Source organism: Littorina saxatilis, linkage group LG11, assembly GCF_037325665.1.
Source record: "Littorina saxatilis isolate snail1 linkage group LG11, US_GU_Lsax_2.0, whole genome shotgun sequence".
Taxonomy (NCBI): Eukaryota; Metazoa; Mollusca; class Gastropoda; order Littorinimorpha; family Littorinidae; genus Littorina; species Littorina saxatilis.
Window position 1 is genome coordinate 12,220,735 of NC_090255.1, and position 23,608 is coordinate 12,244,342.

The 23,608-nt window shown below is 42.0% G+C and overlaps 1 protein-coding gene across 1 annotated transcript; it reads right to left on the reverse strand.

Annotated features, from left to right (window-relative positions):
- Nucleotides 1–15,960: 15,960 nt before the first annotated feature.
- LOC138979470 (uncharacterized) lies at nucleotides 15,961–22,482 on the reverse strand. Its single transcript, XM_070352188.1, has 4 exons — nucleotides 21,913–22,482; nucleotides 18,413–19,240; nucleotides 17,102–17,385; nucleotides 15,961–16,187 (listed from the first exon to the last, which is right to left on the reverse strand). Exons 1-4 carry the CDS (start codon nucleotides 22,480–22,482, stop codon nucleotides 15,971–15,973), a joined length of 1,899 nt encoding a protein of 632 aa, XP_070208289.1. The 3' UTR covers nucleotides 15,961–15,970.
- Between the last annotated feature and the right edge of the window lie 1,126 nt (nucleotides 22,483–23,608).

Below are 23,608 nucleotides of genomic sequence, written 5' to 3' on the forward strand. Positions count from 1 at the left end.
CACGCCTTGCACGCTTTGCACGCATTGCACGGGACGTTCACGGTAGGCTGCGCGCTATTTGTAGAGTTCACTGGTTACCTTGTAGCTGACTGTAAAATTCATAAGCATTCTTTTTTCTGTCTCGGCCGAGACCAGATGTTTTTCGAACGGCTGCGAAGTTCGCGTGTGAATTGTCGTTTGAGTTCGAAGTTTATTTTCAGTAGTAATGTACGTCTACTGGTTGACTTTGTTAAAGTCGGTTGCGTAAAGTGTACGCGATGATATTCATTGGCCTGTGTGAGGTAAGCTATATTTCTTGGTCTAGTTGGATAGACTTTTGTCAGTTTTGCTGAAGGTGAATTAGCGGCCGGTGGCAGGGGACAGGGAACCTACTTTAGTTACCGGTTGTACTGTTTTGTCTCGTCTTTGTGTTGTGGTAAATAGTGTTCATCATAGTGTTTAAAAGGGAATCATTATAATGGTAAATTATATTGTAGAAGGAAACCAAAGTTTAGAGTCATTGTGCTTCCTCCTCATCCCTAATAATGATGTCTATTGGAGGAGGAAGTCACGTGTCTTATATTTTTGGGGTGATTATTGACTTTGGCCTTCTAGGCTTTCAGTGTTTACTGTCGAGGACAGACCGGACGGGAAGGAGCGAACCTTAGCTTCTCAGCAGGGAGGAGGCACCCCCACGCTGCTGTGTGAGCAGCCACTTTGGATCATCGCCGTGGCATCACTACGCTGTTTTTGAGCAGCTATTTCGTAACGTCACAGCGGCGCAACCACGCTGCTGTTGAGCAGCAACATCGAACCGGCGCCGTCGCTGCAGCGTGTGTGCCGTGTGACAGCTCTCAACCGGGCTGACTCTCTCACCCCCGCGACAGAGACGCAGGTGTCGACCCGAGGGCGCACCCACCCCCCCTGAATTCGTCGAACGTGTAGCTAAGTACTTTCTTACAACGATAGATATCATTTATGGAATGAGGAGGGCCTTTAAGACGTACGTTCTTTGTATTTGACTATCCTGATTGTCTCGTATGTCGTTTGTTGACATTATTTGACTGTTGTTTACTTTCTCATGTTCATTATGTTCATCTTCATGTATTCTGCCGTGTAAAGGCAGAAGGAAGCAAGTCCATGAAACCTAGTTTCGAGAAAATCGACATTTTCTGTTTGCATCACTGATTTGGAATGAAAAGCTTTAAATGATTTGTTTGTTTGCTGATAACATGTAGGGCATTATTGTGCGTTTCTGCTATGAATATTAAAACCCTCATTTAATTCATCACTTAGAAATAATGATTTTTGTGGACTTACTGCCTTTTGCCGAATTAATTCCCCAAACTCATTCACTTAAAAATAATGGTAAAAGGCAGTAAGAGGACATACTGCTTTCTGCCAAATTATATCCCGACTTAAATCTTATTTTTTAAAAATGGCAAAAAGCAGCATTGGACTTACTGCTTTCTGCCATATTATATCCTAGCGTTATATCTGGCTGATAAAAAGGCATAAAGCAGCAAGTGGACTTTCTGCTTTCTGCTAATTTATTATCTCAGAAACTTGAAAGTAGAAGAAATACACGCAACACTGCTTTTGGAACGTTTTTCAAATGTGACTTTACGTCCAGTGATTTCGTGATTTTCTGAATGCACAAACAACTTCCTTGGTGAACAATTTGTATTTTCCTTTGTGATTAACTGATACGAATGTTCCCGTTTTCCTAAATTTCAACACATGCTTAAGTTAGTCTTTGTCTGAGTTCCTCGTTTTGCTTATCATTCTGTGGTCGCTCTCTAATGATTAACTTTATTGTTAATCCGTTCTTGTGTCATTGATATCGTTTAAAAAGACCATTATTTTTAATACAAGTCTGATACTCTCTTTTGATATTCACAAGAAAAATATTGACTTGAACGCAATTATTTTAAAATAAAAATAAAAATATAAGAAATCGTGTACATACACACACGCTTTTTTTCTTGCTGCTTGTCTAACACACACACACACACACACACACACACACACACACACACACACACACACACACACACACACACACATATACACACACACACACACACACACACTTTTGTTTTCCTTCTCACTGTCTCTCTCGCTTTCGTTTGCTGATACGAATTAGAATCCAGGATTTGACAAAAAGACGTTTTATTTATTGAGTTTGACTAACGATTTCCAAAGGACACAACATTAAAGCAACATCATGACAAAAAGAACTGGCTTGACAAGCCGCCATTATACCAGTGTTAACTATATATCGTGCAGTGTTCACTTTCAGCTGAAGTGTTCCACTTTTGAACAAAAAGTGTTTAATTAGTCTTAAAAACTGTGTGATGAACTATATAATCATTTGTAGTTGTACGCCATGCGCGCTACATTTGCTAGTAGAATTACATAGTAATTCACACAGTGTCCACAAACATTGCAGTTGAGTGTTCAACTAGCAAAACCACAAACCTGCAAAATATGATGTTGTATATTCATTTACCACCCCATCTCCCCCAGTTACAGTCTACACCCTTTCTAAAACTATTCACTGACATTCTGCCATCCGACTGATGACAATTATCTACTACAGCGATTAACTGGATGTAGATTTGTTCCATGAGACTGTTCGGATAACTAACATACAATCCCCCCACCCCTTCTCCCTCCTCGTCTCAACGTTCTGCATCTCTGCGCTCATCATCTGTTATTGTCAAACTGAAAGTTGTCAGTATATAGTACTCCTCTTCCTCTTCGTCGGTCCATAACCGTCGTATGTTGCTGGCATTGTCATTTAGATAAGATCCATTGTGGCCTCTTCTCCAGCAAGCCGAGGTGGTTGCATCTCGCAGTTGCAACCTGCCAGCAACGGACGAATTCGGTCGAAGTGGTTGGCATGAGTGTGACACAGTGTGATATACCGTGGATGCACCGACTCATCATGCCCACCAACAATTTCGACAGCTTCCTCCTGGGGTGAGAATCAGAGCCATCAGTACGCTGCAGCGTTTTCGCCTTGCCCAGGGTGTGGCGAGAACACGTACAGGTGACGACCGAGCCAAGTTGCGATGGCGTAGAGTTCGCAAGCTGTTTCCCACCTGCCCAACTGTCGCATGTCCCGAAGGTGGTCGTCGATGGTTGTACCCACGTACTGTTCGAATAACTGAGGCTGGGAAGCAATTGTGTTGCACACCATGTCTCGCCACTTGCCATGGTTGGAACATAGGTCAGAGTCATTCTCAAAGCAGAACAGATAAGAAGGTAAGGCATCATCTGCGTCACTTAGGATGGAGATACTTGATGTTATGTCTCTTGTTATCCTGCTGTCTGGGGTTCTGGCTCGCTTTTTCTTCCTCGCTGGTGTCGTCTGGTCATCAGAGGAACATAGGTCAGAGCAGATAAGAAGGTAAGGCATCATCTGCGTCACTTAGGATGGAGGGGCTTGATGTTTCGGAAACGTGTGTTGAATCGTCGTATGTATGAGGAGGAATGGTGCAGTCACCGATTAAGCACCTGTCAACATAAAAGTTAACAATATCCCATTATAATGGCGACGAGCTACCACACAAATAACCGTAGGATCAGACAACAGTGGATGAACACGATTATCAGCCCACTCTTTCTCGTGTAAGCATTCATGTGCACCACCACATGTCTGTCCAATCTTTTACATGTGGAAAAAGCACCATTCCATCAGGACTCAAACATAACTTTTACAGTAAAGCTTTTCTCTTTACTGAGTTGATTTTTTTTAAATAGCAACATAAATCATGCAAAACGCCATAGGAATCACTTGCAAAATTCATTCGTCAAGAATGAAATCCCAATTTGAACTGAAAACGTTTGGGCCGAAGGCGTTTTGCATGTGAACACGTGGAATGGTGCTCTTGTGAACTGTAACACGTCTCGGCAGATATGTCTGTCTGTAGTGGGACATAATTATGATTGTTTTTACGAAAAAGTCTATGACTTATAAGAGTTAACCGTAAATGAAGTAAAACAAATTTTTCACCCAGTAATCTTTCAGTTTCACCAACCGAGGGCAGAAAGACATAAACAAGTCGCGTGAAGCGATATAAAAACATTCAGTCAATATGTAGGTATCACACTAAAAGATCAACTACAAAAACCAGTCGTCGGCGAGACTACATTCAGATAGTCTCGGCTAGCCATACCCGAAGAATCAACACCGGGACGGGTCACGCTCGACTCGGCGAAACATGCGAACATTTATACTCAACCTATTTTCTTTAATTCTGAGCGTCTTATCGATAAATATTTGAATTCAGGAGAAGATGCGGAATACAAAGCAATGATACTTTAATCGGTAAGTGAAAATTTGTTTTTAATGACAACTTTAATGAGCAATCTAATTAACTAATTGAAATTCAATCCCAAAGTGCGGACTGAGTCAAAGATTGCTTGACCAAAGTTTGGTTGAAAAATGAGAGCGTGACAGTTCCGCCTCAACTATCACTTAAAGCCGGATATGACGTCATCGAAGACATTTATCGACAAAATGAAAAAATCTTGGGATATCATACCCAGGAACTCTCATGTCAAGTGTTATTAAGATCGGTCCAGTAGTTTTCTCTGAATCGCTCTACATGTACACACAGACACACACACACAGTCAATAGACCCTCGTCTCGATTCCCCGCCTGTGTTAAAACATTCTTCACTAAGTGTAACAAGATGTACTTTTCTTGTGGATTTGAACTCTATCAGATGTTAAAACAATGACGACAACAGTCAGGACAGTATTGATGGTAAAGTAAATATCTCTTTTTTATGTTTGGTGCGATTGACTTGCAGAGAATCTTCAGAGAATATCACCCGCCACCCCCTCCCCCCATCTCCCCTCCGGGCCACTGAAATGGCAAACGATAAGTGCTGCTGCTGCTGCTGCTGCAACGAAAGTGATGTCAAGATGTTGCTCGTTTTAAAACATACCTCTTCAGCCCGAGAAAAGAAAGGAATGAAAAAATGTTGCACACTATTTAATTTTTGGCTGTGTAAGTGAAACATACCTTGTTTTGGGCCCTTCAGCAAATGGGGCAGTGGTGGCGAGTATCCCTCAGACTGTGTGCTGCAGCTGTCGTCGCTGCCTGTCCCGCTTCGAATTACATTTCTGTCAGATATAATAGGACACAATACTTATTTCAATGGTTGGAAGCACAAAGAGACGGGAGAACAATCCTCCAGTTCTAGATCTAACACGCTGTCAGTGCTCAAGACTAGTGTTGTTCAACCAAAAGTCACTCATTCAAGATCAAAACAACTATCTCTTTGTATTAGAAACATGCTAAATGCATCCATAAATATCATGATGAAAATAGCAGAAGTGAATAGTCAAGAAGTCACGGTAGAAGTAGCGTACAACAACAAAACTATAATACGAATACGAATACGAATACTTTATTATCTCATACAGAGAAATTTCAGTGTGGTGCACATTAAAAGACAAAACAAATAATAAGACAACAGATAAAAAATACCATACGAAGCATACTACACTCGCGCACGCATATGTACACTAACAGGAAGAGTAACATAATTCCAAATAGGTTAATTGCCGTCAGCTTTAGCTAAAAGTTTAACGCTAAAAACTATCATTATCACAGGACTAGATATGTCATTGAACATGGTAAATGGGCATTTGAACTATGGCATTTTACTTCAGTGCTAGCTCCGTAATGCAAGTGCACATTGGAATACCCAAATCAGTCAGAAATCAGTGTTGTCGTTGTAAATTCCCATACACCTATTGAGAGAGAGTCATTTCAGACCGGAACGCAAAAATGCCAACAACAAAAATCATGAAACAAACAAACCAACTTACTGTACTGTTGCTTCGGATAGTTGAACACGTCGGCAGCAGCTCTCATCGCCATTTTCCCCGACAAAGGCCAGGGAAATAATGATACAATAAGCTTAGTTCTGATTGGTAAACCGCAGTCAGGATTACAAAAGAGTGAACGCGATTGGCTAATGGACATAGAGCGCTAAACCATGCAAACTCGTTTTGAGGCTTGCAAGGAAGTAAGTCCAGTGCAAACCTGAAAACCAAAAGTCCTTGGACTTGCTTCCATTTGCCGATTTTTATCCTTCGATTAAATTTTTTTTAGTGGACTTACTTCTTCAAAAAGTCCATAAATATTGATCGCACATCTTAGAAATTTTGACACAAGATGCGCCTTTTTCCCCTCTGCATTATGATATGAAAATCTCATTTTTACCAAATTTGGACTTACTGCCTTCTGCCAATACACGGCAGTATTCGTGTTAACCCTTCCATCATTCCATCCATCGTCACCCCCATATTTCACCCAACTGGGAACTATTAAATATTTTCATTTATTTACATCGGTGTTCTGTGAGTGCTGTGTGGTGTGGCCAAAGTTTTTGTGTGAAAAACTAAACATGCAAACGTGCATGCACGCGACAATGGCGAGCTTGCCAGGATAAATCCTCTTTGAATTCAAGGAATTCACTTCATTTTTGTCGTTGGCCACACTTCCCATACACTGGGCACTGATGTACTGTAGTTAATTAGCTTTTGTTGTTGTCTGGTAACTGTGGGTGGTTGGAGGGGCCCGAGGGTTAGCATCAGGCCTTGTGGGTTTCCTGTCCTTGTTGCCAGTCAGCCGTGCCTTGTTTGATTTTCCATGTTTTGGCTACCCATTTGCTAGTTTTGTTCTTGTTTATAATGGAACTTCGTTCTGGTCGTGTTCTGGATGATAGTGCTATCATGGCGTCTAGGACAGAAAGTGGTTCGGATAGGATTGCTAGGTGGCGTTCACTTGCTGAGGAGCTAGGTGTTAAATCTACCAGTATTCCTGAGTTTATTGCCGAGCGAATGACCCGTGAAGATGCGGAACAGGCTAGACTAGAGCTAGAGAAGGAGAAACTAGAGCTGGAAAGGAAAGCTTATCAGGATAAGCTAGAAGTAGCGCGTCGAGAGACTGATGAGAGAGTTAAGTATGTTCAAGCTCAGCGAGAGACTGATGAGAAAGCCGCGGAAGAAAAACTAAGGCAGGAAAGAGAAGAGCATGACCTTCGCATGCAACTCCTGCAGAGAGAGTCTGAAGGTAAGAGGGTGAAGAAAGGAAGTAGGGATAGGGCTGGTAATGATGGAGATTCATCAGGTGAAGAAGAGTCTAGTGACCTTCGTGGTTTTCGGCCTTCCATACCGATGTTTGATGAGAGCAAAGAAGACATAGCTACTTGGTTGAAAAGGTTTGAGAGAGTCGCTACCTTGTACAAGTGGAAGAGAAATACATGGGCAACTAGGGTCTCGACTAGGTTGTCGGGTAGGGCTGTAGAAGTGTACAACACTCTTGATGATGATAGCGCAGACGACTATGATGGTTTGAAGGTCGCGTTGTTAGGCCGCTATCAGCTCACAGCAGAAACTTACCGCCGCCGTCTCAGAACCTGCAAGAGAAAGGAACATGAAACGTTCAGACAGTTCGGTGCTCGCATTGAAGAGAATTTGACTAAGTGGCATGAGCTTTCCGAGATCACAGAACTGAAACAGTTGGTTTTGCTTGAACAGTTCTTGCAGACCCTGAGCGCGGACATGGCCGCGTACGTTAAGGAGAGAAAACCTCAGACGTTAGCCGAAGCAGTTAAGTCCGCTGAGATTCATTTTGAAGCACACCGTGATTGCAAGAAGTTTTTTCAGCATGATCGTGATCAGGGTGGAAAGGCTGACGCTGGTGAAAAGAAGAAAAGTGGAGATAACTCATTTGGTACATCCGGTAGGAAGTGTTACATCTGTGAATCCCCCAAACATTTGGCTAGAGATTGCCCCAAGAAGAGCAAGTCGACTGGAGCGGTGAATAGGGGTCCTGAGAAGTCCTTACCGCCCGTCAGTGTACCTACTTTGTGTACTCCCTGTAGCCAGCAAGACTACGACCCGAGATGCCTGGTTGTGGTAGATGGTGTTGCAGTGGAGGGGTTGCGTGATACTGGATCTCAGGTTTGTGTCGTGAAGAGTTCATTAGTTTCAAGGTCTCAGTTCACAGGACAGGATCTTGGGGTTTCTATGGCTGAGAAAGACATCAAGAGGCGCTATCCAGTGATTAAGGTTCAGGTTGATTGTCCTTTCTACACTGGTGAGGTTGAGGCTATCGTCATGGATACACCTGTTGCTGATTTCATTGTAGGTAATCACGCCCGGCTGGGTGATTCGAATGTTCTACCAGTGTACGCGGTTTCCAAGGTTGTTTCAATTGTCACTCGTGCTCAGGCTGCCGCTGAAGGAAAGAGGCCGACTTTGTTGCATGTTGCTGCTCCGGGTCTAGAAGCAGTCACCCCCGAGCAGTTGCATGACCTTCAGTGGAATGATTCGACTTTGAAGAGTTGTCGTGAGGCGGCAGATCGCCGAGACGTCAGAACGTCTGGTCACTCCGGTGAAGTTGGGTTTGTCTGGAAGAAGAAGATTCTGTACCGTGAGTATCGCGGTGGTGGTAGCGTCTATACTCAGGTTGTTGTTCCCCAGCAGTTGAGGTTAGGTGTTATCAAGTTGGCCCATGAACCGCCTATGGGAGGTCACATGGGTGTTCAGAGGACACGTGATCGAGTTTGGCAGCAGTTCTTTTGGCCAGGTATGTGCGCAGACATACGTCGCTTTGTGTTGTCTTGTGATCAGTGTCAGAAGGTTTCTCATAAGCCACAGAAGGTAGTACATGCACGCGTGTGTGTGTGCATGTGAGTGTGTGTGTTTGTGTGTGTGTGTTTGAGTGTGTGTGTTTGTGTGTGTGTGGGTGTGTGCGCATATGTTTGCGTCTGTGAGTGTGTGTGTACTGTGTGTGCGTTTGTGTGCATGTGCATGCGTGTGTGTGTGTGTGTGTGTGTGTACATGCGTGCGCGCGCGTGTGTGTGTGTGTGTGTGTGTGTGTGTCAAAAACTGTTTGACACACACACACACACACTCGCGCGCGCACGCATGTACACGCATGTTTCTTCTAGAGCAGCAGGAGAAGGAAAAGGATGGAATTTATAGTGGCAGTCTTTCATAATGGGGTTCGAACATTTATTGGGAGGAAAAACAACAACCCACTTACGCATGTTAATGCGTTATCTGCCCCTTTTTAGATACGTTACCAATAGCTCCATATATATGTTGGCGTGTCGATAGCCAAAAGACGCACGCGTGTGGTTTGGGTTTAAATAAAACGAATGTTGCGCTTAACCGTATCATTGAGAACCGCGGTGTCCCTCCACTTAGTTCACCGTTTTGATAGCATCGACATGTTCTCGTATTTAATTACACTTTCAAGTGAGAAGCAGACCACATGTAGCGGATGTGGACAAGTTGTTTTCCCTCATTCAGCAAACTTCCCATCAAACTAATGTGACATGCAGAAACATACCTGTAAACAGATGTAGACCCAAAAACCTCGTCTGCTATGACGTAGAGCTCCCCATCAGAAGCTAGTGCTGCCAGCTTGTTGGCATCAGGAGGAGTGTAGGGATTCACATCATGACGATGCACAGTGCCAAAGCCAGACGCCGGATTTGAACCAAGGACACACTGCAGCTGTCGTTCAATCAGTAAGGACACAGCGCGGCTTTCGTTCACCACGCTGACTGTCACGAAGTGGTTTGCATGTGAATTTATTATGCGTGTTCTGCCCTTTTGCACTGTCTCTACCCTTTCACACCAAACACTTCAAAAACAGAACTTGGGAGGATGCAGGCTCATTATTTCCTCAACCAAAAACAACATTATACTTCTTCACTTTACCTACATCAATACGAAACAACTTTTCGACACACAGTTCGCACAATCCTCCAACTTTCACTCAAGGCATGTAAATACCTATTATAACAATACTTTCTCAAATATAGAGTTTAACGCACACAAGAAGGTACCAACAGACACTCACGAGTTCGTCTCACGGCTCACTGCATGTCGCCAGTTCACTTGCTTGTCTCGCTGATTCCTCGTAGAATAATGAATTCAGATGCCAACACACAGAGATGCTAACACACACCTTTCGCTGAAGATGCCACACACACCTCTCACTGAAGATGCCAACACGCACCTTTCACTGAAGATGCCAACACACATCTCATGGAAGATGCCCACACACACCTTCCAGGTTTCTCCCCGAGAAACCCTTCCGCCCGTAGCGGAAACAACCGTCGTCAGCTACGACCGGTCTCGATGAAGACTCCACTCGTCTAGTCATCTGCGCAGAGGTGGTCCCTTGCTTCCACCGTCGTCTAGCGCTTCTCTCGTGTAAGGTCCCTCCCTTATACGCCATGGAAAACCCTCATGGAAACTCCTAAAGAATTTAACCAAGTCTTAATACAACATTCTCTAAAACCATCTCTTCTTCCAAACGTTCATGTACCACTCATACATTCTCGTTCATTCCACGTTCACATTCCGTACAGATTCAATATCCAAACTAACACTTAATCAATGAATAACACTCCCCATACAAAGCATGACCGTCTTAAACATAACATAAATGCGTAGCAATTATGTTCAAGAAATTCCCCATGAAAACCCGTGAAACAATTACATCAAGAATTCTCTCAACGCTTCACACTAAGATTGGGTGCACTTTATACACACTAACCTTTACGCTCCAGCTATGTATTCCAACGTCAATAATATACAACATAGTAAATCATTTACCTTAAGAGACCCGTCTCTTGAAAGAGTACTTGTTCCCAGAACAAGTCTGACACACGCTGAACAACCTTCCCGGTTGGAAATCTCACACGCTGTGACGTTATTTACCCCAGACCAGCTACATGTCTCAAACACAACTCACATCAAGCTAAGCCAGTTTTACGTGCAACACCCGAAACACGTGAATAACGCCAGTCCGGTCAGCTACCCTCGCCTGTACAACATTTAGGGAGGTTAAAACCAAGACGTGGTTTCACCTCACAAATATGCTACTCACATCTTTGTGACATCCCCCTTCCCGGGGAAAAAAGAAAATTCTTGAGTTTTCTTTTGATCAAAACAACCTTCTTTTTCCACACATCCCATAAACCTGTGGTATGCTCTGATCTACGAATGACCTGGACAACATGTCTGCCAAAGTGTTCCTGTCTCCTGCTATTGGATGAACCTCGAATCCTAATTCTTGCCGTTAAAGACATCACTCCATCACATGTTTTGAAAATTTCATCCATCTTTCCAAACACCTGCTTCATTTCATCCTTTTGACCCTCTGTCAAACCAGGATCAAAAACACTGTCTCCGATTGTCTCTTCCTTCCCCTTAGGCAATGTAGGTACCGGCAACGTTTTCCTCTCCTCAGTCAGAGGTAACACTGCAACCTTTGCCTCTTCACATTTACTTGGGAAAACATCATGACTGCCACAGTCAGATCTCAGTGGAATGTCTTCGCGATACCCACTACTTACTTCCTCAACATCAACAACTTCCTCTGCACAAACTGCATACTTCTCATCCTCTCGTGACATACTCAACACCTCTTTCAATGTCTCATCTTCTCTCAGCAAACTTTCCAGATCCTCCTCGTTAACCGACAAATCAGGAGTAACCACATTTTTCAATGGCACCGGGAAATCCTCCAGTTTCTTTTTGGCTTTTGCCCTACTCGTACCACACACGACCTTCTCAAGTACCACCTCTTCAGTGATTTTCTTGTGACTTACATCAGCACACAATCCAACACCCTGCGTATTCCCAAGGAATAAATCTACTCTGGGTACCACACCCCGAAGATTACCTATCACTAGGTCAGCGACTGGGTCTGTGAGCACACAACATTTCAACTTTCCCTGAAAATATGGGGTATCGACAACCACTTCCGCCAATGGATACAAATCAATCCGACCACTAAACCCCTTCACTTTTTGGACCTCTCCCTTTATGTACTGGCTTGGTAAGACCAACGACTTCCTTACCCCAGCTACATTAGCTCCTGTGTCTCTCAGTACTGAAACTTGCTTCCCATTAACGAGACCTTCCGCTAATGGCAACGACCCGAATGCCGCCGAGCTTACCAACACTCCAGCGTCCTGACAATCCGCTACCGACTTCGCTGAATATGCTACCCGAATACACTCTCTAGCGTAATGGCCAAACTGCCCACATCTGTAACATGTGTCCTGATTCTGCTGTTCAGTACCTGTATCTCTAGTACTTCCTTGCTGCCATCCTCTTCTACCCGGCCTACGATCATCTCCTCTGCCTTGAAACCTGGTATTTCTGCTCATACCATCCTGTCTTCTGCCACTATCTCCTTGACCACGATTGTAAGACTGTCCTGATCCTCGATTCTGATTGAACGCTACATTTCCAGTCCCCAAAGGATTTACTTGACTCTTTCTGGCCAAACATTTATTTGGATGGGCTGATTTGTACATTTCTGCGCTAGCAATCATGTCTTTTGAATTTTTACAATCACGTTCTTTCAAAAAGACTGCCAAATCAGTGCATACACTGGTAAGAATCTGTTCACACAACACAAAATCAAACAACGCTTCATATGATGTCTCTATATCCGACAACCTCAACCAACGGTTGAACAAATGCGTCATCCTTGTTACGTACGTGCCAAAACTTTCATCAGCCTCTGGCTTCGTACTACGAAATTTCTCACGAAATCCCTCTCGAGTGCACTGAAACTTCTTCAATAACTCTTTCTTCAAGTCTTCATACGACAAAGTACCCGTTGAAAACAATGAATGAAACAATGACAAAGCTCCACCCTCCAGATAAGCTGATAAGTACGTAGCCCACTCTGAATCATTCCATTTGTTCGCCTTTGCATGCGTTTCAAATCTGAACAAGAAACTGTCAATGTCATCTTTATCTTCCTTGAACATGGGGAGTTTTGGGTACTGGGGCCTAATGCTGGGTCCTGATCTCCCCCCTGCATTTCCACCTGTACTTTGCTGCGCTTCTGCTTTCTTAAACTCCAAATCCATTCTCCTCGCTTCAGTATCTGCTTCTAGCCTCTTTGCATCTAATTCCCTATTTGCCTCAATTTGTAATTTCTTTACTTCTGTTTCTTGTCTCTTTGTCTCAGCCTCTGTTTCTAATCTTTTTGTCTCAGCCTCAGTTTCTAATCTTTTTGTCTCAGCCTCAACTTTCTTTGCTTCAACCTCAGCTTCAGCTGCTACTTTCTTTGCTTCAGCCTCAGCTGCTACTTTCTTTGCTTCCCTTTCCTGACTTCTCTCTTCTCTATCCACCTGATCCTGGGCAAACTTAAACAAAGCTTCTGCCTTTAACCCATGCTTCTCTCCCAATACCAAATAATCAGCATATGTGTTACCACCAGTATCACTAGTCTCAGCCATCTTTACAATGTCAAAATATCAAAGTAATCTCAAAATAATACAATGGATCAAGTAACACAAGTTCACAAAATTGTTTTAAGTATCAAAAAGTTGTATCATACACCAGTTTCTCGCAATACTAAACACACACAAAAGAGTATCATAAAATACTAAACTACAAGAAATCTTGTGCCTTTTTAAAAACAATCCTCAAATTGTTTACTACTTAACTATTTACACAACCAGTCTCAAAAATAAACAATAAACTTAATAGAGTTCAAAAAAAAATATAATTTAGAAAATATCAGATTAAACAATTAATAACAGCTTCAAACCTTGTCAATCAATGTCAAACTTAAACTAACAACTTTAAAACATCAACAACAACAAAAATAAAAAATAAATTAACTGGAAATTTCAAAGTTTCTCAAACCCAAATAACACACTTTAAATGAAAATTTCAATTCCACACACCACTAACCAGCGTCAGATCCTTTAAGGAAAATCAATCGCCCGAGCAAAACCAGAACAAAATTTAAATCTTCTCAACGACAACAACAAAAAAATTACCCAAAAAATTTGTCTAAGTACAAATGTTTGCAAAATATTACTAACCACACAAAAAAAATAAAACAAAAAACCCACAAAACTTCCCCAAACCAACAACTAAATATCAAACACTAGTATAGGGGAGATAATCACCCTATTACTAATCCAACTACAAATAGGAACAACAATAACAATAATAAACAAAACACTTTTCAAGCCAGAGTACACAACTAAAAAAAATATCAGAGACCAACCAAAAAATTACAAAATTTCAGAATTTATACACACAAAAAAATGGCACACCCTATACTATTTTATTTAAAATAAGCCTGCACCTCAACGACAACAATCATACACAACAATCAATCCAAGATAGAATCTAAGAAAAATAGTTTTTTAAAAAACTTATAGGAAAGGGAGCTAGAATTTAGATAGAAAGATAGATAATAAATACACAGAAAAGGAAGCAAACAGAAACTAAGGCCCTCTCTACGTAAGAAACTATACAATTACGTAGACCCCTAGAGCTGGAGAGGGGGTGTCCAATAACATACACATAAACAAACACTACAACACGCAAAGTATCAAGGTATGTATAATTAGCTACCCTAAGGCACTTCTTTCTCAATTTCTCAATTTCTCGAAAGGGAAGGGAAGCAACTACAACAAAAATCTATCCTTAGAAACAAAAACCTATTTAGGGCTAAATCGGGGTCACCACTGTCACGAAGTGGTTTGCATGTGAATTTATTATGCGTGTTCTGCCCTTTTGCACTGTCTCTACCCTTTCACACCAAACACTTCAAAAACAGAACTTGGGAGGATGCAGGCTCATTATTTCCTCAACCAAAAACAACATTATACTTCTTCACTTTACCTACATCAATACGAAACAACTTTTCGACACACAGTTCGCACAATCCTCCAACTTTCACTCAAGGCATGTAAATACCTATTATAACAATACTTTCTCAAATATAGAGTTTAACGCACACAAGAAGGTACCAACAGACACTCACGAGTTCGTCTCACGGCTCACTGCATGTCGCCAGTTCACTTGCTTGTCTCGCTGATTCCTCGTAGAATAATGAATTCAGATGCCAACACACAGAGATGCTAACACACACCTTTCGCTGAAGATGCCACACACACCTCTCACTGAAGATGCCAACACGCACCTTTCACTGAAGATGCCAACACACATCTCATGGAAGATGCCCACACACACCTTCCAGGTTTCTCCCCGAGAAACCCTTCCGCCCGTAGCGGAAACAACCGTCGTCAGCTACGACCGGTCTCGATGAAGACTCCACTCGTCTAGTCATCTGCGCAGAGGTGGTCCCTTGCTTCCACCGTCGTCTAGCGCTTCTCTCGTGTAAGGTCCCTCCCTTATACGCCATGGAAAACCCTCATGGAAACTCCTAAAGAATTTAACCAAGTCTTAATACAACATTCTCTAAAACCATCTCTTCTTCCAAACGTTCATGTACCACTCATACATTCTCGTTCATTCCACGTTCACATTCCGTACAGATTCAATATCCAAACTAACACTTAATCAATGAATAACACTCCCCATACAAAGCATGACCGTCTTAAACATAACATAAATGCGTAGCAATTATGTTCAAGAAATTCCCCATGAAAACCCGTGAAACAATTACATCAAGAATTCTCTCAACGCTTCACACTAAGATTGGGTGCACTTTATACACACTAACCTTTACGCTCCAGCTATGTATTCCAACGTCAATAATATACAACATAGTAAATCATTTACCTTAAGAGACCCGTCTCTTGAAAGAGTACTTGTTCCCAGAACAAGTCTGACACACGCTGAACAACCTTCCCGGTTGGAAATCTCACACGCTGTGACGTTATTTACCCCAGACCAGCTACATGTCTCAAACACAACTCACATCAAGCTAAGCCAGTTTTACGTGCAACACCCGAAACACGTGAATAACGCCAGTCCGGTCAGCTACCCTCGCCTGTACAACATTTAGGGAGGTTAAAAACAAGACGTGGTTTCACCTCACAAATATGCTACTCACATCTTTGTGACACTGACCACGTGAACATCGTGACCTTGGTGAAGCCACTGAATGGCCTTGATGACAAGGACGATTGTCTTCCCGGTACCTGGTGGTCATCGCAGATGAACACAACACAGAGTGTTGTCACTGAGGAGGTCGACCTGGTCTGGGTAGAGAGCCAGCAAGGAGTGGATGAGACCGGTTTCTGCCACAGCCTCGCCCTCTGTTCTCACGACTTTGCTTGCTGGGGTGTATTTCCCTGGTTTGGCCATTGCTTTGCGTGGGGCTGTCACTGTGGGGACCTCCACCGTTGTGGCGGGACCGCAAAATCTAAACAAAGAATACTAATAGTTATAATCATAATTAACGTCAAACAATGACTATTAAACGCTGATGAAAAAAACTTCAAATCATGCAAGTGGAAATGTTTGTTGCATATGTTGGGATGAATAGGCAGGTAGAAGTTAGTTTAATGGCAAATAGTTCAGTTATAAATATTGTTTAGACGTCTTTGGTCTGAGAATCCAGTGCCTGTGGAGAGGAAACTGATGGAAGCTGACGTGAATTTTCGACAGATAATTGAGGTATGTGCTTCGTTTTGGACTATACCAACTTCCAGGACGTTCGTGTTTTACTTCGAGGACATGCGTTGTGAACAGCGGTTCCAATGATTGTGAATGAAGTGTGCTGTGTGTAGTACCGGCCTGTGTTTTCTTCTTCTGCATGACGAGAGGTAGTGTGTTATATGATCATGAGTTGATTCATGACGATTTGATTCAATAGCAAAATGTTTTGCTCAAGTGCGTGTTGTCATCATCCATGTGCTTGTGTGTGTGTGTGTGTGTGTGTGTGTGTGTGTGTGTGTGTGTGTGTGTGTGTGTGTGTGCGACTGAGTGGATAGATGTGTGTGGTTGAGTGCGTGCATGTAGAAGCCCCCGTGGGAGGAAAATCAACTACTAGGGCACTATTTCAAAAAGTACGAAATTCCTTGACTGTAAGACAGAGACAGAGAGTGAGTGAGTTATAGACACTCAGAGACAGACAGACGGACATACAAACAGAGACAGACAAAGAGACAGACAAACATAAATATTTCCTACCTATTTGAACAAGTAATCTGCAGCACGTTTCTTCACAAATCATAACTTCGTTTTTGCGAGTGAAGTTAATCACAGGCAATCCGTTTTCTCTCTTCCTCCAGTGTTTTGTGCGTGTACCTTAAATATTTGTCAAAAGGTACTCACCTTGCGAGAAGCTTGTCATATACTGTGTCTGACATATGTTGGTCTGGTCCGGCCCCAAGTGACGTGATGTTCTGCCACCAGGAGGACAACAGGGGGAAGGTCGGGCTGGCAGACGTCTGGCTGGATGACGTGGATGCTCCGCTGGTGGGTTGATTGGTCTGACCTGTGCTGTTGCCTTGGTTACTCATAGACTGGAGATCTGAATTGGAATGTATCTGGTCCGCGCACAGACATCTAGTAATGGCCTCTGACAGGTTTTTGGCGTCATGACAGGTACAGAGATCCTGTTGAAAAAAATGCTGATATTATGCTTTTAGAACTACTCCTCGTCACGATCAACTGACCCTGCATTAACGGCTGGTTTTACATACATATGCATTACTTTTAACAACAAATTAGTTAGATATGCGTTTCAAAATAAAACCTGTAGTATGTTCAATAGGTTCATCCTTACTTGATTCTTTTCATTTCAATAGTTGTACCAAGTGAACGTTAATCAAAACCACCTGTTAAGACGAATACATTTCATACATTTTTGCTGTAGTTCATTTGTTTTGTTTTAATTATAATTGTCAGTAAGTACTGGTGTCACATGACTGATGTGAACCAGTTGATTGGCTAATGGCGATGCGCTAAAACTGTTAGCGCACTCTTGGAGTGCGCTAACTTTTCCACAGAGCGTATTCTTCCGCCCTTTGCCTAAGCGAGACTGTGCTCTCATCCTCAGAATTAATTAATGACATGTAGCTTATATTATCCACAATACCAAATGACCATAAATTCCCTGCTTCTCAATTAAAGCAGAAGTGGTTTTTTTCTGACCGATTGCATGTGCCTGTGCCACAGTGCCACTGATCTAAAAATAGAAGCCGCTGTATTTCCTCTCATTTTCGCCGACTAGCATAGATTCTTCTCATATGCCGTGTTAGTGGCATGTAGCTTATCATCCACATTACCAAATGATGAGTTAGTATACAATTCCCAGCGGCTAACAGAAAACAAAAGTGTTATTCCGATAACGTACCAGCTACTGAGCTAGACCAGCATTTGGAAGGCGGTACTGACAATATCGTTATTGAAACAATCTCAGTGCACTAAGGGATTTATAGATGGTACTAAACACAAACTTAAAATCACGGCATGCTTTGGGATTAATAAACAGGAAAACAAAACAATTAGAAAACAATAGAGATAGAAACATTCAACAGCATCAAGGCATGTATGCAGCATCAGAATCTCTTCCGTTACAGGCCACCATTCAAACCAAATCTAATCGTTTGTCAATTATACTTGAACAAGCATGACCCTGACCTTCTGTAACTGAGGGGCGGTGCTGAGTGCCTGCATCAGTTCAGCGGAAGTGACGTTGGGCAGGACGAGGGTCTTGGTGACCTGGACAGGGACCATGTCTGACACAAGATGATTCAGCACAGTTTTGGCTTTGTTAAGCTGCTTCACTGCCTTCTGTACTTTGCCCACCACCGCCTGGTTGAGATCGGGGGTGTTCCTCCTGTCTGCTCCCACGGCCTTGACCTCGCACACAATCAGGCCGTAGTGGCGGTGGATGATGAGCACGTCAAAGTCCCCGTCGTGGTGCTGCTGTTGCTGCATCGTGACAGGTCGCGGCAGGTTGGCACAAGCTGCTGCATTATTTGCTGCATTGATAGGGTCAGTGTTGTTGTCCAAGTATTTGCGGAAGTCAAGTTGAGAAATGACCATCATAACTTCGTGATGTTCCTTGGACAGAACTCGCAGACATCTCAGTAGGCGTTCAGCCGCATCATCGTCCAAGACGTCAGTTTCGATAAAACGCGGTAGTGGTGCAGGATCACTGTGTGGCAGAGTGAAGACACTGCCGGCCACAGGGAAGATTGGGTGAGTCTGGGCCAACGGAGGAGGATAGAGCGGCACTTGTTCAAGCTTTGGCTTTTTAGGTGGTGGCTCAGGAACAAGAACAGGCAGGTGGCCAAGATGGTCTATGACAGCGATGCGATGTTGCGTCTTACGGAAAAACAGGTGCGGAAGAAAGTACGTTTTCTTATGACGGTCAGGATACCATTCGTTCACGCACTGAAGCCAAAAGCCCAGAGATGCTTGGATATGATTCTGAAGAGGTGCTAGTGAACACCCTGCTGTTGTCTGTTGATACAGAAAACAATCACGATGTTAAGCTATATCCTTCAGGGAATCAGTAAATAGGTACATCAAAAATTGAAGAAGGCACAACAATTTTAAATCAATTAGCAAACGGGAATACTAGCTGAAAATGCACAGCCCCATTCTCCCTGGAATCAAATGAAGAACAGATAGGAAACATGTATGCCTTAAAGTCGTATGTGCATACTCAGGCTCATACATTTCAACAAGCAACATTTAAATGTAATTTAGAACCAGCCATATAAGTCTTGTAATTCTGAATTCAGCTCCAGTCATAGGCCTAATTCTTTTGGCCGTCATAATTTGAGCATTCGTTTGACATCTGTAGGATTTGTTTTATTAGACATGAACGACCAAGGAAACAGTCGCAGAGGGGTTAGCAATGTGGCAGCAAACCAAAGTTTTATGATGAGAAAAAAGTGGGTATTTTTTGTGACTATTCAATTCTTTTTTTTTTTTTTTTTTTTTCAATTTTATTCAAATAAATAACAACAATTAACAATATCTCATACAATGAGTTAAATACAACAATTAACAATATCTCATACAATGAATTAAATACAACTTATCGATTACAACAAGCTAACTTTTCTTTAACGTTTTGTTCTTCGAACACTCACACAAAAATGCTTCTTATCTGTAACTGCCTATCAAAAATACTTTCCAACGGTAAAAACGAATTTGTTTTTTTATATATACTAACGCACATCTTTCCGATTAAGATAATGTGGTTCAATTTATACATAGTTGCCTTTTTCACCATTACAAAATGCATACCAAATAAAACATCACTAACTTTCAAAACAACCTTAATTTCTAAAGTACGAAATATAAATTTTTCAATAAACTTCCAGAATTTGTATACAACCGGGCATTCAAAAAAGAAGGGTTCAATGAAATCAGTTACATCACAACAGTAATTACATTTATTAGTTTCCGTTACTTTCATTTTACACAGGAGAATGTTGGTCGGATAAATGTTGTGCATAATTTTCCAGTGTAAAACTCTTAATCTAGTCTCTTGTGTTGACTGATAGGCAACTATCCAAGATCGTTCATCAATTTCTACATTAAACTTTCTCTTCCAAAATCCTCCGGAACATGGTACATCTGTTTTCATATTGATAATCTCTTTCCTATATTCTCTGGCACTTAACACATTTTTGCCGTTAAACAGTGGTAAGGTAATACAAGCATCATCAGTCATATTTACAACATTTTTCCTCATAAATAATGACACAGCAGCTTTTACAACATTATATTCAAGAATTCGGTTTGGTGAATATCCAATCAGATCACAAATATCTTGATATGATAATATGTTTCCCGAACGTACAATGTCAGTTAATACCAATACACCTCGTTGTATCCAACTTTCAAAAAATAAAACTTTGCCACTATACGTTATGCATGCATTATTCCATAATAAAACCGGCCCGCTTGTCCCACGATCGTAGTGGTTATTATCCAGCCAATATTTTAATACTGCTTTCCAAAAGTGTGATTTCACTAGGTCTAACCCTTTAAATCTTGCACTGTTTACATTCGATAAGAAACATTCAAAATGCTTTCCAAAACGCAAATACATCAACTTTGGAGTAAAACTCCAATTATCATTTTCATTTGATGTAGTTAGTTGTGAAACCCATTGTAATAAAAAAGAAATTTGCATTTGCCTAATATCGATCATTTTTAAACCACCTTTTTCAATTTCAAAACATAAAACGCTTCTTTTCACCTTTTCAAAGGCCTTCCGATTACAATCTCTTTTTCGCCACAAAAATCTAAACAATAAGGTATTGACTTCATTCAAAACACAATCAGATAATACAAACGCTTGCATAATATACACAAATTGTGAAATTAAAAACGTTTTCACAATACATATTTTCCCAACAATGCTCAAATTTCGCTTCTCCCATGCACAAATCAATCGCTTAATATTCCTTATTCTTCCAGTCCAGTTATCTTCTACCAAAGAAGCACTCTTATCATTACAAAAATATACACCCAAAATCTTCAACTTCTTCTTCCAGCCAAAATTATAAAATGTTTCATCACAATGCTTCCTACTACCCAACCACATCGCCTCAGACTTTCTCTTATGTATCCTATTCAATTCTAAAATGGTTACACCTAACCCAGAACGTGAGGTCTCACGGTAGTCGATGTATCCTGTTGAACAATAACACTATTTCAATCATTCTATGCGGGAACTTTATGTACGTGTTTAGGAAGATAGAGCCAACGAAGTGTGCTAATCTCACGACGGAAATAAAAGGGAATGGTTATATTAAATTGAATATGTAGTTTGCAAACAGAACATTTAACTGAACAAATGGTTGACAGAAAGTCAAAGAAACGGGGGAAAATTAGGAAACATTGAAATGCTTGAGGACCAACACACCCAGCACTTCAGAAATCGACAACAACAACAACGACAACGACAACGACAACGACAACGACGACAACAACGACGACAACAACAACACAACAACAAAAACACCACTATTAACAGACAGACATAAAACAACAACAGCAACAACAGCAACAACAACATTAACAACAACAACAACAACAACAACAACATGTAAAACTACAACTTCAACAACTACTACAATAATAACAAGATTTAACTGAAAAACTGGATTCACCTGTGTTGGCATAGCTGTGTTTGGTCCATGAGTGAGAGGCTGTGAAGGTTGGCTGTTCCATGGCACACTGTTCATATTGTAAGGCTGGTTGTTCATATGTGCTGGTGGGGGGAGCCTAGCTGTGTTTACAACCTGGCCGAAATGTGGAGGCTGGCATGTACCTGACACACTGTTTATACGGTGAGGCTGGTTGTTCATATGTGCCCGCGCTGGAATTATAGCTGTGTTTCCTCCACAGCTGAATTGTGTTGGCCGTGGAGGGTTAGTGTTGCAAGGTGCATTGTTTGTATTGTTCCAGAAGAGAATCTGGTTGTTCATGTGTGCTGGTGGGGGGAGCCTAGCTGTGTTTCCAGCATGGCTGAAATGTGTTGGCTGTGGAGGCTGGCTGGTGCCTGCCACATTGTTGGTGTTGTAACTATAAGCATGCTGGTTGTACATGTGTGCTGGCGGGGGAGGCTGAACTGTGTTTCCTCCATGACTGGATTGTGGTTGTTGTGGCGGTTGGTTGATCCGTGGCTCGATGTTTGTATTGTACCGGTAGGGAGGCTGGTTGTTGTTCGGGCGTTCCATTGCAAGCTACTTACATAATTATGACGAGCTTACCTGAGTAAGTGAAGTCTAATTGTGGTTTTATCGACCACAATGTAGAGAGGAAAGGGATTACGTGAGATAGAACGCGGGAATACGTCACTGTTTAACGACGTGTAAATGGTGCAGAAAAAAGAGAAAGAGAGAGGAAAGGGATAGGGAGGGAAAACGGTTATCAGTATAACTCTGAAGACAACTTAGGGCGAGGCACGTAATCCCTTTCCTCTCTACATTGTGGTCGATAAAACCACAATTAGACTTCACTTACTCAGGTAAGCTCGTCATAATTATGTAATTTTATCTCCCACAATTCCGAGAGGAATGGGTCACGTGAGACTTTAAAGTCTGCAACATTTACACCCTAGCACTGTCGATGAATTGAAATACATATAAACCTACCCCAATTCTTCATGACAGAACAGCCTGTCCAAAACTCCTCCCACTGTCCACTGGTTTCTTGTAAAAAGTTGTGAAGGTGTTAGCCCGACGCCAACCAACAGTCTTCAGAATGGTTGCCAGAGGAATTTTACTTGCAGCTTTACTAGATGCAGCGGAACGAGTTGAATGCGGCGTAAATATTGTCATGTCAATACCCGCTTTTTGTAATCCAATCTTTGTCCATCGACGGATAGTATCTCTCGACACCGCTTTGTGAGGGGCTGTCCAACTGATAAAGAGTCTCGTTTCCGTTCCTCTAAATGCACGAGTTCTTTTGACATATTGTTTCAAATAATGTACAACACAAATTGCCAAATCAGACGGAAAAGCACAAAATACCACTTCATTCTGATGTTTGTTTGGGCCAGAAGTTTTGAGCAAATCCCCAAACCTACATCGTACATCTTCCTTTGTCCAACTCATGTTACGCAAGTCCATCAACCAAATCGCCTGTCCCCTTTGACTAGAGACCAACAAGCACAACAGCACAGTTTTAAGCGTCAATTGCGCCAGCGATAAAAATTTTGCCGGTGACCATTCTTTTAAAAAATTTAGCACTAGATTAGCGTCCCAGGTCACACAAGTACGGGGCAAAGCTGGCCGTCTGTTGAAAGCTCCTTTCAAAAACTTCTTCACCAGTGGATGACAACCCACTGAACAATTATCCTGA